Genomic DNA, 15,569 nt, shown 5'->3' on the forward strand with positions numbered 1-15,569 from the left:
TTTGGCCAAGCTTTGGCCAACATACCTTTACCGATGGATCTCTATTGATTTTTCATCAGTAAAAGACTTTGTTTTCGTATGTACTTGTCTCATCTACGGCCATCCACCGAAGTTCTACTTATTTACAAAATTGCCACGACATAAAGTACCACTATCATATAATAGAAAAGTCATCCAAAAAACTCAAAATGCTCCTCAAGTTAAAAAAAAAAACACCCATTATTTCATTTCATAAAAATAATTTGAAGCATATTATTAATTCTTGTAATTGTAAAGTAGAATATGAATTGAAGGCTACCACAAATCATGAAATTTCTTGGTAGTTAGTGCCATCTATCTAGATTTGATTTGTCTATTGAACTACTTTTCCTCTAAAACAAAGTTGGTCTACCTCCTCTTTATCCTTTGCGTGTATCATATGGCCGACTTTTTATTCCAAGATGCATCTTTTCCCAGCTTTAACTTTTGATTCTCCCCTTCCGATTCCACCTCTAAGATAAACCCTAAATTTCAAAAGATAAAGATACCAAAAACCTTGTCCTTTCCATCTCATCTTTATATATATGTCCTTCTCAACACAAGTAAATATTGAAGAATAGTGGTTGTATAGTAAACCCATTTTATTCAATAATCATCCATCTCCATCGTCCAAAACTAGACTTAAGAGAGTAGCTAGCTAGTATCAATATGGCCATTGTTGAACTCACTATAATGTGATTGGTTTATTGTCCAAAAAACAAGAAGATAAGCATGGGTCAAAAGCGCATACCGAATCATCTTTATCCGTCATTACATGTGGCTTCTCTGATCCATGCACGGCCATTTTTCTTCTTTTTCATCAATCTATGAAAAAAGGGGTGAAAAGGGATATTCTCTATCATTCCATGCAAAGAAATGGTGTGATGTGCACATTCATAATCTAGTCATGAAAGCAATAAGCACCCGTATGGTGGGGTCTGAGGAGCTAGCTAATGTGCAGGAAAGAAAAGTGGGGAAGAATCTCTTTGTAGTTTCCCATCACAAACTCTCACTTTGGTCATCTTGTCTTCACACCAATGCATCTGTTCTTCACTTAGATCCGTAGTTCTCAGAACTCTTGACACCACTTTTAAGTCTATTTGTGCCATCAACACCTCCATTTCGTTCTCTTGCTTTGATCTCCTTTTGCGTAAGCACTTACGAGATCGCTGTAGATCTCTTAGCTTCAACTTTTTCTGCATATTTAAACAACATTTAAATTAATTCATACCAACAGGTCCCACAAGATTAACATAAAGGTGTTTAATTTCTTTTGTAATTATGGTATATCTGGTATCTTTGATTCAACGACTTTAATTAACATACTCTTCTTGCAGAAATATATAATAAACAATAAAGATGAACGTTAACAAATTCCACTTTCTGATGGAGTGCAGGAAGCAGTGCCGGAATCGGAAAAATCAACTGGGGTGATCTTTAATTTAACAAAAAATTAAATATCTCAAAAATATTATATTGGTAGCAAGCGTTCAATCCAAAAGTACACATGCCCTCAATGATTTTTCGTTTTCCTAAACATGTCGATAACAATTTACCTATCAACGTCGGTAATCGTTTTCATACAGGCAACCAAGTTATCGTTCATCCATTGATCTCCCATTTATTATATTCATGGTTAAAATGCGCTCTCAAATGAATCTAAGGCATGAGGTCTTAAGGAAATGGGCCAGCCATGAATAAGTTTTATTATTAAAGTGGGACTCTAATATATAGTTAGTGGACTTGGTATCTTTAGCCTATATAAAATTGTTTTTTAGAATCTCAGCGTTAGCTCAGGCTAAGCATGGACAGTAGCCGATGCAAGTGGCACACTAAGATGATAGAAAACTAATTGTGGAGGACAAGCCAGTGATGCATACAGAGGGTATCATTCTTTCTCTCATTAGACTCTGTGATTCTTGTTTTCTGTATATCCCTGAAACCCAACTTGTAGACTTCCTCTTGGGATATTCTACAACAAAAGAAGTATAACCAAGTAATGCATATTAGGGTTTTGTGAAAGAGGGGGGGTTCAAACCTTATGGTTTACTTTCTTGAGCAACTGTAGAAGAGTTGGATCGACTGAAGTTCTTGGGTTTTTGATGCGAAAAAGATCTGTAAATATGTGGAAGTGATTCTCCTTATCAACCCTAAGAAAATTCATGAATGTTTTGATTGCTTCTTCCATGATCACAAGAAATGAATCTGACGAAATTCTTGACCCCAAATATTCGTCTTTCTTCTCATCATCAGAATCTACAAAAAAAAATCATGAGTTCTACAATATTCAGTTTTCATTGGGTGGGGTTTCAATAAGAACAATCTATTTTTGTCAAAATGGAAGAACAAGTGAAGTTATCAAATGACTGACTCTAATTTCAAATACAACTGATGATAATAAAAGGGTACATAAAGCACAAGGTGGCATCTAATTGGTTTGATCAGTTTGGGTTTCAAATATCAAAAGTGTCCGGAGGTCCTTTGTTCAAATACAAGAAGAAACAAAAATCTCATTGTGGCCACGGAGGTTCACATACGGTGACTCTGGGCTACCACAAAACAAAACAGGTGGTCATCATAAAATTAGTCGGCTCACATAGCAAGTTGGATATCCAGGTTAATAAAAAAAATTATATATAACCTTCTTTTTAGAGGGTATATAACTATTTGTTGCAATGATTGTATTTCATTTTATTGTTAATTTGAAAATTCCAACTTCCAAAGATTATTATAGAATTCATTTAATTTTCGAAAATTATTAAGCAAACCATGAAACATTTAAATTCTGTTACAAGTTAAACACAATTCGAATTCGTCACGATTTTACAAGTGTTATCGTTGCAATTATAAAAGTTAATCAATCTTAAAAATCCTAATAATTTTAATAAATATATTTAATAAGTGAAAGTGTATGTTGATATTTAATAGAAGTTATCTGAAAATTTTAAAGATAATATTTTGATAACAAAAATTAAAGATTCGTCTTGGTAACAAGTTTTATTTTTGTTAAATAATCATTAAAAAGCTAAAGCAAGCTTCAGAGTATATTCCCCTTGTTTATATATATATATATATATATATATATATATATATATATATATATATACACACTAATGAGAATTACAAAAGTGTATAATTAGTGGTGTTTTGATTGGCTTTTGAAATAAACTCAAAAAAATAAGTTGGTTTAACTTTGCCAAATATTGTAAAAGTTATTGATTAACATGTATTTTTGTACAAAATGTTTGTTCCAAATATGGAACTCTTTTTCGTGCTTGTTAAATAAAAATACACATAAAAAGTTATGTAGTGTTAATCAAATGCATGCATACATATATATATATGTATATGTATATGTATAATATATGAGAGAGAGATGCGAATGGCAATTATAAATATTTTCCGAACTATAAGATGTAGTACATACATTGATGGATATTTTACTATAACAAAATTGTGTTTTAGGACGCCCCAAATTTATAAACGCCTCAATAGACCGCTTTATAGTACTTAATATATATGATCAAAATTTAAAGTGTTATATCTAAATGTGTTGTAATAAGTTTATATGACGTTTTTGAACGACTTAACAAATTTTTTAGGATATTTTTAATACAAATGGTCGTATTAGCAACTTTATAGGACATTTTTCAGAAAGTGTCCTATAAACTGAATTTTTTTTATAGTTAACTTGTTTTTATAGAACAATTTTTCAAATAATGTCCTATAAAGTTGATAATTTGACACTTTATATTAAAAGTGTACTAAAAAACTTATTACGACGTCAAAAAACGTCATATAAACTTATTACAACACCTTTAGATATGACACTTTATTTTTTTGGTCCTATAAACTAGTTCCTATAAAGAGGTCTATTAGGACACTTATAATTTAGAGCGTCCTATAAACCCGATTTTATTGTAGTGTAATTTACTATCAAAATATATTTTTTGTCAATAAATATATTTATCAATGTATATCTACTATGTATGCACACTGAAATTCATATAGTATATATGCATCAATGCATATAATAATTCTTACAGTTCTCAAAATATCTATAGTTTTTATTTGATTTCAGTCATATATATATATATATATAGGGTTGGGTTCACGTGAGACCAAGGGTTTTTCGTGAGACCCGTAAGACCAATTTATGTTCATTGATTAAATTTATGAATTAATGATCTAATGGTTGCAAAGTTGCAAGGTGGCAATTTCGTAATTAGTGAGAAGTCTCGTAGCGTTTATAAATATTCAGATCTGACGATTGTAAATCTAATCCAAGGGTTGAGAATTGGTTTAACGGGTCTCACGAAAAACCATTGGTCTCACGTGAACCTAACCCTATATATATATATATATATATATACTCTTAAGCAAATTAGTTTAAGAAAACTTATGATCTTTTAAATAGTTATGTATTAATCGGGCAATTCAAGCTTAAAAAAAGATAAATAAATCTAAACGTTACCTCGGTATTCTGGGACTTGAAGCAACTTCGGAGCCAGACTTCTCATTCTCGCATAAACTACAGGTCTCCTACCGTTTTCATAAGGCTCGTTCTCGATGTACCGTTGTAAAAGCACTTGAAATTGTTGAAATTGTTGTGCGACATATGCAGGGCATCCAAGGTCTGAGTCACGACGCGAAACTCTTAATTGGTGGAAGTACTTGTAGTTCCAATTAAGAGCTTCCCAAGTCAAACAAATTTGTGCTACGTAGGCCGCTTCCAGTTCGTGATACGAATTCTGGTAAATATACGATGTTTTTCTGTTTCTTGATGCTAATTTGTGGATGATCTTTTCTGATATTGATGAATGGCACGTCATTGACGACCTAAACGACTCTGTAATAGACCAAAACTTTGTTATATGGTGAAAGTGCATATATACCTTTCTTTTTAAATAAAAAAAGAAATAGACAAATAATTGTTATTACGGTGGACAAAGAAGGATACTTTTAAATGAAAAAAGTATTACTTTGGGAGCATTAATTAAAATATAAAATCATTTTGATCATTTTATTTACGGTTCGTGTGTAGTATGATAATATATGTATGTATATGGAGGGTTAAAACGAGAATACATTTATTTTACGAGAATGCAAGAACACCGGTTTAATATATTAATCATGCGTGATACTATATTCAATCGCATATGATATAGTGCATTTGATACTAAATCAGAGATGTGGACAACCTTTGGCGGGACCTGGGTTGTATATCAAGTTCTCCATACACTACTAGGCCCCTCAAGTGTAGTATCATATGTAATAAGAGTGTTCTTAATGTCATACTATAATCTATCATATGTGATACTAAATTAGAGACGCATACGATATTTGACATGACCTAAGTTGAAGGACATGTCCGCACACCACCAGATCCCCTCACGAGCATTATCACATGTGATCAGGATGTTTTTGTGTTTTCGTGAAATAAATGTGTTCTCGTTTGAACCTTCATACATTTATATATATATATATATATATAGAGAGAGAGAGAGAGAGAGAGAGAACAAATAAAAGCCGATTTTTGATTGTGAACCGGGGGAGAAATAAGAGCATGACAAGGAAACATTCTCTTTCAGTACGAGTAATGAATGAAACTCAGTATCAATAACGAATGTGAAGTTCATTAACTATTAATGATGAATGATATTGCATTTTTCATCATGAATAATACATTTTTCATCATGAATAATCTGTGAAGATGTCGTGCACTACTTTATCCCTCAATTCACAACTGAAAATCGATTTTCATTTGAACCCTCCTTTAATATGCGGCCATAATTTTTGTTTATTTAACAAGTGAACACTTAGGCTGCGTTTGGTAGATGGGAGGGGACAGAATAGGACGGGACAAAACTTACTGTCCCATGTTTGGCGCAGCATGGGACAGAACAAGAACTCATTGTCCCACGTTTGGCGAGACATGGGATAAGGATAAAAACTGAGACAAGGTGGGACAGCATGGGACAAAATAAGTTTTTTCTTGTTCCACCAAAATAGGTGGAACAAGATGGGACAAGAATGAAACAGAAACTAAAATATTACTAATCTACCCTAGTTTGAGATAACCTTAATATGATATTTGTTTTAATGGTCATCATCGCTAGTTTCGGCCGCCGCCACCACTACCGGCAGTCATGGTGGCCACCTCCACCTCCACCTCCTCTTCCACTACAACAACATCCTCCACCGCGTCCACAACCACCGTCCACCAAGTCCATTGCCACCTCTACCATAGTCGACCACCGACCACCACCGACCATTGCCACCAACACTACCGCCATTCGCCACCATCAACTCATCCTTTACTGCAAACAACCTCCTCCACGACCTCCACCGGCCACCACCATTCATTGCCACCTCACCTCCACCATAACCACTACCACCACTATCTTCACTACATCAACCACAACTACCTCCTCCACCGTTGTCAACCATCACCACCAAAATCTGCCATCTTCATGTCCTCTATAAACCACCGTCGTCCACCAATCACCACTGCCTCTACCTCCATAACCACTGTTGGCCACCGACCACCACCGCCCGTTGCCACTAATACCGTTAGCCACTAATACCGTTAGCCACCACCACCTCCACCATAACTAAAACCACCTCCACCAACACACTACTACCATCAATTGTATCAAATTTTTCATTCAAATTTGGTACAAATATGAAAATTATGTACAAATATTTATAAATTAAAATTTTTAATTATTTACTTTATTTGTGTTAATTATAACTATTATATAATATTTAAAATCATTAAATAACTTTTGGGGGTAGCTTCTCTAATTCTGTCATGTCCAGTCCTAGTCGTACCAAACACTAGACATACTCCTGTTATGCGTACCAAACTCTACTTTGAAGCCGAAAAGGTAGTCCAAACATGATAGAATGGCAAAAAAATTAGGCGACAATAAAAAGTTAAACAAATATTTTTATTAAATATTATAATATCTGGAAAAAGATTAAATATTTGATTTGACTTGTAATTTGTTAAAAGAATTTAACAGGTTTAATATAAACTTACGTGTTCATCAAAATCAACCTCAATAATGGTTAATTAAAAACTATATGTTGAAAAAATAACACCGCATTTTTCTATAACAACCTAATGGGGTATATGTAATAATTATTACAATAAAATCGGGTTTATAGGATACTCTTAATTTTTTAAACGTCCTAATAGACATTTTTATAGGACCAAAAAAATAAAGCGCATCATCTAAAAGTGTTGTAATAAATTTATATGACGTTTTTTGATGTCGTAATAAGTTTTTTAAGATACTTTTAATATAAAGCGTCCATTAGCAACTTTATAGAACACTATTTGAAAAATCGTCCTATAAAAACAAATGTCTTATAAAAAAATGAGTTTATAGGACAGTTTCTTAAAAGTATCATATAAAGTTGCTAATACGACACTTTGTATTAAAAATATCATAAAAAACTTGTTAAAACGTCTAAAAGCGTCAAATAAACTCATTACAACACATTTAAATAGAACCTTTTGTATTTTGGCTCTATAAAGCGGTCTATTGGAACGTTTAGAGATTGAAGGCGTCCTATAAACCCAATTTTGTTGTAGTGTATTCACATATTTTTGCTTTTAATGCAAATAAAAATTAATGTTTAACTATGATGATGATATGCCAATTTTCTAGTTTACATTAATTAAACAAATTTTCAAGTTTCAAGAGACAAACATGTCCCATCTTTCGGAATTGCTCTTCCGTAAAGACATTGATGATCTCGGAGAGTATAAGGTGTCAAGATCAAGAAAGGAAACAGATAGAGCGTACCTGTTTCTTGAAGCTTTTGTGCACTAATTCTATCTAAAAACAACATTTCTTCATCGTATTTCTGAAAAACGGTGTAAGACTCCCATTTGGGGCAACTTCTTCTTGATGAAGACGAAAATGGATCGTAACTCGGATCTCTGCAATTAATGGAGCTTCGCCATTCAGATGAACTTTTAGATGTTGATCCGACAGTATTCGTATCACCAAAGATCTCTTCTTTATCCTTTTCCTCTAGTTCAAATCTTTTTGTCACCGGATTCAATGATGCGAGGTTCAAGAACTTGTCGACTTGCGTTAAGTTTGATTCCAACTTCTTTCCGGTTTCACGGTACTTCTCTATAAAATAAAAAGCAAAAAACATGCACATTACACATCTAAAATGCTACAATCAAAACTAAATAATCAGTGATAAGCATGTTATAGAATTGGTGTTTAAAAACTAAACCTTACAAATATTGTTTGTTCAAGTATTAAGTACTGATGTTGGAGTTACCGTCTTGACATAAAAAAAATTAAGGGTTCTAAAGGTCCCGTTTTAAATTAATGTATAGTTCCTTAAGTTAATAAAAAGTATCTATAACTTAGGGGTCGTTTATAATTAAACGCTTACTTTGTAAGTGTTTACCGAATAAAATTTCTTATCGGATAAACATGACAAGGGACAAGAATCTTACCGAGTAAAAGCAATGAGAAGGATGGAGAGTTTTACCCGGTAAGTGAAGATTACGACTCTTAATTATTGTATTCAATACGTTTTGATGTACTAAAATCTTACTCATCAAAATAAATTATAGTGTTGATTCCTATAAGTAAGCATCTATAGGTAACGATTTGGATAAATAGGCATTAGTGACAGTGTTGATACATATATGTTGCAAGTGTAAATCCCTTTATTTTTTTATTTTTTTTTAATTTCTTTGGTAATAACAACATAAAAGGTGGAAAAGTCTAGTCAGATATTAAAAAAGGAAAACCGTTGTTTATCATTTTTAATGAAACCTGATTTTTATTCTATATTAAAATAATTATTTTGTGTTCTTAATTAAATCATGTATGTGGAATCAACAAAGATGCATATTCCTTGGCCAAAATCTACACGATACCTTCAATTTTGTCATCATCAAGTACAAAAGCGATCTTCTTGGTGACACGCAAAGATGGTTCGTCTCCAACGTATCTGAAAGAAGTACAAGCAGACTTTGCACGAGTGGTTATGGCGGGTGTATTCATATCATATCTAAAAGAAGTAGATGCAGATTTAGAACCAGCGGTCAATGATATGGTGTCCCTATCTTCATCGTCATCTTCGTCGTCCTCTTCCTCAGGGCGATCTTCTTGATTATTGTGTTCTTCGGAGTCGGACTCTGGTGCGCTATAGAATGGCGAATCATCACTAACAGCTGCTCTCTCTAGAGGGTCATTCACGATCTCCTCGTCAAAAATTACACTGTTTTGACATGAACTTGTTGCACTAGTCTGCAAAAAGAGGAGGTTTTCACCATCTTCGATGATATCAGCGACCAGATGATCTTTCTCTGGACCCTCATCGTAATAAAACCCTTCATCGTCATCTTCCACTTCCACTTCCACTTCCTCCTCCTCCTCCTCTTCTTCGTCCGTAACTGTAGAATATTCATATTCTTCATCATTTCTGTTTAAAAATAACCCAAAAAAATTAGTAATATGTATTTGAAAAACGAAAAAGACACATCTAAAGGTGAGTTGAAGAAGGATCATTGGGTCATTACGAAGCCAATTGTAACAATTTTGCAAAATCTAAGTGGGGTCTGGGGTAAAACGAAAGAGTCCTGGTTAGAATCTGAGTAAATCCAAAGGGGTTTGCATTCAATTGAAGAGATGAATTATGTACCTTGGGAGGAATGGGATGGCAGAAATGAAGAACAAGAATTTGGAAAGAAAAATGGATGTGAGGTAGAAGAAGAGGAAGAGAAGCTGGAAAGAACTGGAGGCATTGTAGAACAAACGAACAATGGTTTCTTTTGAACATTGCATTTTTGTTGCAAGAAAGAAAGAGTCTTTGTTCTGCAAGGATCGCCACTCTAATAAAGAGACTCTCTCTCTCTCTCTCTCTCTCTCTTTCTGTCTCAATCTCTATCTCTAAAATACATATAAAAGCAAAATCATTAAGACAAACAAATAAGTGGGTTTTCTTTATCTTTTCTGTAACCTTGCTTTTTCTTTCCTTCTTTTATCAATGTTTTTGGTGTGCTCAGTGTTATACTATCTTAAACCATTATAAAATCAGATGTATATAATTTACTCTGAGGGTAATGGTGCTGTGATCTGCAACCAAGCAAGGAAATATATGCAACCATTAACCTTTGGTGTATGCTCAAAAACAAGTAAATGATGGTTGTAGATTTTTACAGAAATATACTAATAGAGGCATTACCCACTTCATTGGTGCATGTTTATATTATATGTAATCATAATGTTGATCCTAGAATATTGTATTCTTAAAACATCTCTAGTTTGTCTTTGAGTTTATAGTAGGTTTAAAATGTTTTAGCATTTTAATAAAACATTTCATAAGAATTAAGTTTATAGGATCAAACTACAAAATGTTTTATCTAAAAGTGTTGATTACAATAGGTTTGTACGATGTTATTAAACGTTTTAACAAATTCTATAAGACGCATTTAAAATAAATTGACATATTAACTATATGAAAAAGTGTCCTACAAGAACAACTGTCTTATAAAAAGATAGGCTTATAGGACATTTCTCAAAAGTGTCATGTATTATACGACATTTTATTTTAAAACCATTCTAAAAATTTGTTAAAACTCCTAAAAGTGTTGATAAAATCTATTGCAACACTTTTAGATAGAAAATTTTATAATTTGATCATATAAACATAAGTCTTATTAAAAATGTTATGAAGACACTTAAATGTTTTATGTGTCCTATATATAAACCCAATCTTGTTGTAGTATAGTTCGAAAGTGTCAGATGTATGAACTCATATGTTTGATATATGAAATTTACATATATACATGAGTACAAGTTGTTGAACTTGTGTATTGAACCGCGGCATTACAACAATATCACATATGATGTCCTATGAGTATCACAAGTGTTTTAATTGTGCTCATAATATAAGAGTTGCAAGGGGATGAAATTAGCAAGGTAGTTCCCTATCTAAAAATTATTCATTATTTTGGTAGTTCGTTCTATCTAACTTGAAAGTGAGAACCATTTGGATGAAAATTAGTTAGACACTGACATGGTGTATTCAGGGATCCTATCTTTTCTGACAACACACGTCTCATTGCATTGCCGCAAATCATTTGCTTCATTTTAGGAATGAAATACATCGAGATGTGCCATCATTTTATGTCATCATGTAATTGGAAGGTCATACTGAACTACACTTCGTTCCAAATGACTATCAATTAGCTTATAATCTTTTTACCAAAAATGTTGAGGGATTAAGATTTATTTGTTCATAAGCGAACTGAGGATGTTAAACCTAACAATTTATGATATTTTATTTGATGAGATTGATCAACAGGTGTGCATACTAAGGCTTATGCATCGATATCTCACACTCCCTTATCGTAACTCTTAGTGAATGACATTCAGTTAGTCATGTATGAATAGTGTCTTTCCATCGTCATCGAAGGTATCACATTTTAACTCTCTCTTTCTCTTTCTCTTTCTCCTATATATATATATATATATATATATATATGTATATAAGGGGCATGAAAAATTGCAATCCTAAGTTTCGTAATTAACCACGGGACAAAAGGGAGCGCCATATATCGTAGACATTCACGAATATTCATCATGACTCATGTCTCATTCATCTTGAATAGTGTAAAAAATTTCATGTTCATTATTTATGTGGAATGGGCTTATTATTCATGATGAATGGGAATAAATGGGGACACGTGTCGCCTCTCATATGTCTCTCAGTTCACAATGTAAAACAAGTTTGCAATTGAACTTTTCGTTCTCTCTCTCTATGAATGGGAATAAATATGAATAAACCAAGATTTTTGTGTTAACTTTGTTAACTAATCTTGGCCATTGATTCTTACGATGAATGGTTGTGATTAATCATGATAAAAAATTAAAATTTTAAATTTATAATTTCAAAGAACATACGTGAACAAAGGGGAAAAGAGTATTTAGGTAATTTTCTTTTTTATGTAACTCCTATATTATTAATTGGAAGTTACAAAATAAAAAAATTTCATTATTTTTATTAATTTATTTTTGTTAATGTAAAAACCATATGAACACACACACACACACATATATATATGAACCATTGTGTCAAATACGAACACAAATTGACATATATATGAACTTGGACTGTATAGCATTTATTAACACAATATCAATATAATAAGAATAGTTGTTACACGAAAGTAAATAAATAAAAAAACAGGTATGAACAYAATATGAACAGTTTGTGAACAATAGTTCCTTCATTATGAAYACATTCAGRAGCAAGACAATGTTGAGATATGCAGCTAGTGTACATATGAACACAATATGAACAGTTTGTGAACAATAGTTCCTTCATTATGAATACATTCAGAAGCAAGCCAATGTTGAGATATGCAGCTAGTGTACATATGAACACTTGTGAACAATTCTTTAACAATTACATATGAATTCAAATTCCGATTGTAGTCGTAGGCGATTTTAACCTTTTCATTTTCATTGTTGTCGATTTGTTTTCCAATAGGTTTATCCATATTACTCGGACGATATCGAAATCTTTACAATCGGAAATTCTTTAACAATTACAAAATCAATATCATTATGGATAGAATAAATCGAAATTACAAAACATGAACACGTATAAAAAAACATCAATATTACATAATCATCAATTATTGAGATTTTTAGATTTGTAACTCCCAATTAATGATTTGGGAGTTATATAAATGACAAATTACTTAATTATCTTTGTCATTAATATATGAGTTATATGTGAACCTAAAGAAAAGATGAAATACGATTGGTTGAGTTTGGTTAACAAAGTTAACACAAAAATCTTGGTTAGTATTTGAACCAACCCCTATATATATATATATATATATATATATATATATCTTCTATAAATAAGGAAACCACAAAAAATGGGAGTTATTGGAAGAAGTTAACAAGACGGGTAAAGTTATACTTTTTCAGCCCAATGCGAACATTAAAGAATGTGGTGACCAGAAAGATCAATTTCTCATTAGGGTTGAATCGGTTTAAATACGACAACATATACAAGGAAATACAAGATAATTACGTAGTAGATAGCTACAATTAAGGATATACACAAATATGGTAAATATCCTTCACTCCCCCTCAAGTTTGAGCATGTAAGTCTCGAATGCCCAACTTGTCAAGTACCCTAAAGCTTTGGTAAAAACATCTGCTATCTGGACTTTTATGTTCATGCATATTGGTTGTATTTATCGTGATTCCACCCTCTCTCTAACAAAGTAGCAGTCCATTTCCACATGTTTGTTCGGTTTATGAAAAATTGGTTGTTGGCAATGTGTCTTGGTGCTTGATTGTCATAAAAGAGTGTCGTCGCTTATGTAGGTGCCACTTTCAAGATCTTTAGAAGCCATCATAGCCATAAAACCTCACTCACCGCATGTGCCATGGCGCTATACTCCACCTCTCCCGACAAACGTGACACCACTGTCTGTTTCTTCGTTTTCCATGAAATCGGGGCTCCTCTTAAGAGTAAGAGATATCCGGTTTGTGACCTCCTTGTGAAGGCGCATCCAAGCTAGTCAGAGTCATAGTAGGCAACGAGCTCGGTACCACTATCTTTTGGTATTAAAATACCTTGGCCTGGACTGGCTTTGAGATAGCACATAACTCGAGTAGCAACCTCCATATGCCTTTGTCAAGGATCAGAAATGAACTGACTTAACATATTGACTGCATATGTGATGTCGAGTCTTGTTGCTTGCAGGTACAACAATCGTCCAACAAGTCTTTCGTATTGGCTTGCTTTAATTCATGGACTTTCATCAATTGTAAATTCTTTGTTTATTGGAAAAGAACTCAGTTTACATCCCATCATTCCACAGTCTTTCAATATGGCGAGTGTGTACTTATGTTGACTCAGACCGTTCCATTAGGTGTTCTAGCCACTTCAATACAACGATCCAAAGTCTTTGATGCTAAATTTTTCATCGAAGTAGGCTTTTGTTTCTTGTATTTTTCCCGTGTCGTTTTCCGTGATGATCACGTCATCCACGTATATTAGGGCCACAACATAGCTCTCACCCTTTTCGTATATGAACAACAAAGCGCCTGCATGTGTTTGATTAAAGCCCAAACTTGACAGGGCCATGGGGAATTGTTTGTACCTGTTGCACGAAGCCTGTTGCAAACCATAGAGGGACTTTCTTAACCTGTAAACCCGAGTTTCTCATTCTCTTACGAAGCCTTCCAGAATTTTCATGGACACTTCCTCATCAAGATCCCCATGTAAGAACACGTTGTTGACATCAAGTTGGTGAATAAACCAATTTATTTTCATGGCTACAGTGAGTAGGTTTTGTACCATGACTAGCTTAGCCACCGGTGCAAACATGTCATGGAAGTCAACCCCTTCCTGCTGCGTGAATCCCTTTGCCACTAATCGTGCTTCATACCTCTCCACTTCACCATCGGGTTTGTACTTTATCTTGTACACCCACCTCGAGTCACTATCACATTTCCCGTTAAACAATTCTTCAAAGGTCCATGTTCCATTTTCTTTTAGGGCTCTTATCTCTTTTTGCATGGCTTCTTTTCATCTTTCGCTTAGTACGACCTGTCTAAAGTCCTTTGCTCTTCATTCAAGTTGATGGCCGCCAAAAAGGCCTTGTGTTTGTCAGAAAAGTTTTTATAAGAGATATGATTGGCAATATGGTATAGCGTCGAGGAATCTTGATCGTGCAAGGAGTGTGTGGGGTCTTCAAAGGTGGTAGATTCACAACGAAGTCTTCAAACCGTTTCGGTTATGCTCTCGTCCTTTTCTCTCTTTGACCATTCCCTTGTTGTACTATAGGTTGGCTTTCTAGATCGGTTTCGTTCACAATTATCGGTTGTTCGATAGGTTGGTCTTCATCTTGTTCAAGGTCATTGGTGATTTCGGCTTTGGTATTCCCACTGTTCGGGTTTTCTTCACCAGCATTGTTTGGACTTGCATCCTCATCATGGGTTTCGTAAAAAAAAAAAACGCCCCTTTACCCCCATCTTCCTTCTTTTGAGTCTCGGCAGCCGCAAAAGGGAAGACTCGCTCAATGAATCTCACATTGATATGATGATTTTGTTTTCATCAATATCAAACACCTTGTAACCTTCTGGCCTTGCGAATAACCTACGAATACACCGGATCTCCCCCTTCAAACTTATGTCCTTTTGTTTCAGTATTTCTTGCGTATGTGAGACAACCAAAACTCTCGTGTGCTCATAATTTGGCTTTCACTTAAACAATATTTCGAAGGGTGTCTTAAAACCGATCACCTTGGATGGTAACCTGTTGATTATGTATGCAGCGGTCAAAATACATTCCCTCCATAGTTTAATTGGAAAATTTGCCTCAAACTTCAAGGCCCTCACCGTTTTGAGCAAGTGTCGATGTTTTCTTTTGGCCACCCCATTCTATTGTGGGGTTTAGGGGCATGTGGTCTCAAGAATTATTCCTTGTTGAGCATAAAAATCAGCCATGGTACCCGATATGAACTCGCCCCCATT

The 15,569-nt window shown here is 33.9% G+C and overlaps 1 protein-coding gene across 1 annotated transcript; it reads right to left on the reverse strand.

Annotated features, from left to right (window-relative positions):
* Positions 1–631: 631 nt before the first annotated feature.
* LOC112525747 lies at positions 632–9,917 on the reverse strand. Its single transcript, XM_025135996.1, has 6 exons — positions 9,706–9,917; positions 8,939–9,486; positions 7,836–8,171; positions 4,493–4,867; positions 2,057–2,274; positions 632–1,214 (listed from the first exon to the last, which is right to left on the reverse strand). The coding sequence occupies exons 1-6, from the start codon at positions 9,846–9,848 to the stop codon at positions 969–971; spliced, it is 1,866 nt and encodes a 621-aa protein (XP_024991764.1). The 5' UTR covers positions 9,849–9,917; the 3' UTR covers positions 632–968.
* Positions 9,918–15,569: the final 5,652 nt, after the last annotated feature.

The sequence above is a fragment of the Cynara cardunculus genome (genome assembly GCF_001531365.2).
Source record: "Cynara cardunculus var. scolymus isolate 2C chromosome LG 13, CcrdV1, whole genome shotgun sequence".
NCBI classification, from domain to species: domain Eukaryota; kingdom Viridiplantae; phylum Streptophyta; class Magnoliopsida; order Asterales; family Asteraceae; genus Cynara; species Cynara cardunculus.

Bases quoted from the DNA above. Each gene is read 5' to 3' on its own strand.
- LOC112525747 (XM_025135996.1), bottom strand. From the start codon at position 9,848: ATGCAATGTTCAAAAGAAACCATTGTTCGTTTGTTCTACAATGCCTCC. The intron at 9,487-9,705 runs GTACATAATTCA...ATTTTTAAACAG, and splicing joins GCCATCCCATTCCTCCCAAG to AAATGATGAAGAATATGAAT. The intron at 4,868-7,835 runs GTACGCTCTATC...GGTCTATTACAG, and splicing joins ACAAAAGCTTCAAGAAACAG to AGTCGTTTAGGTCGTCAATG.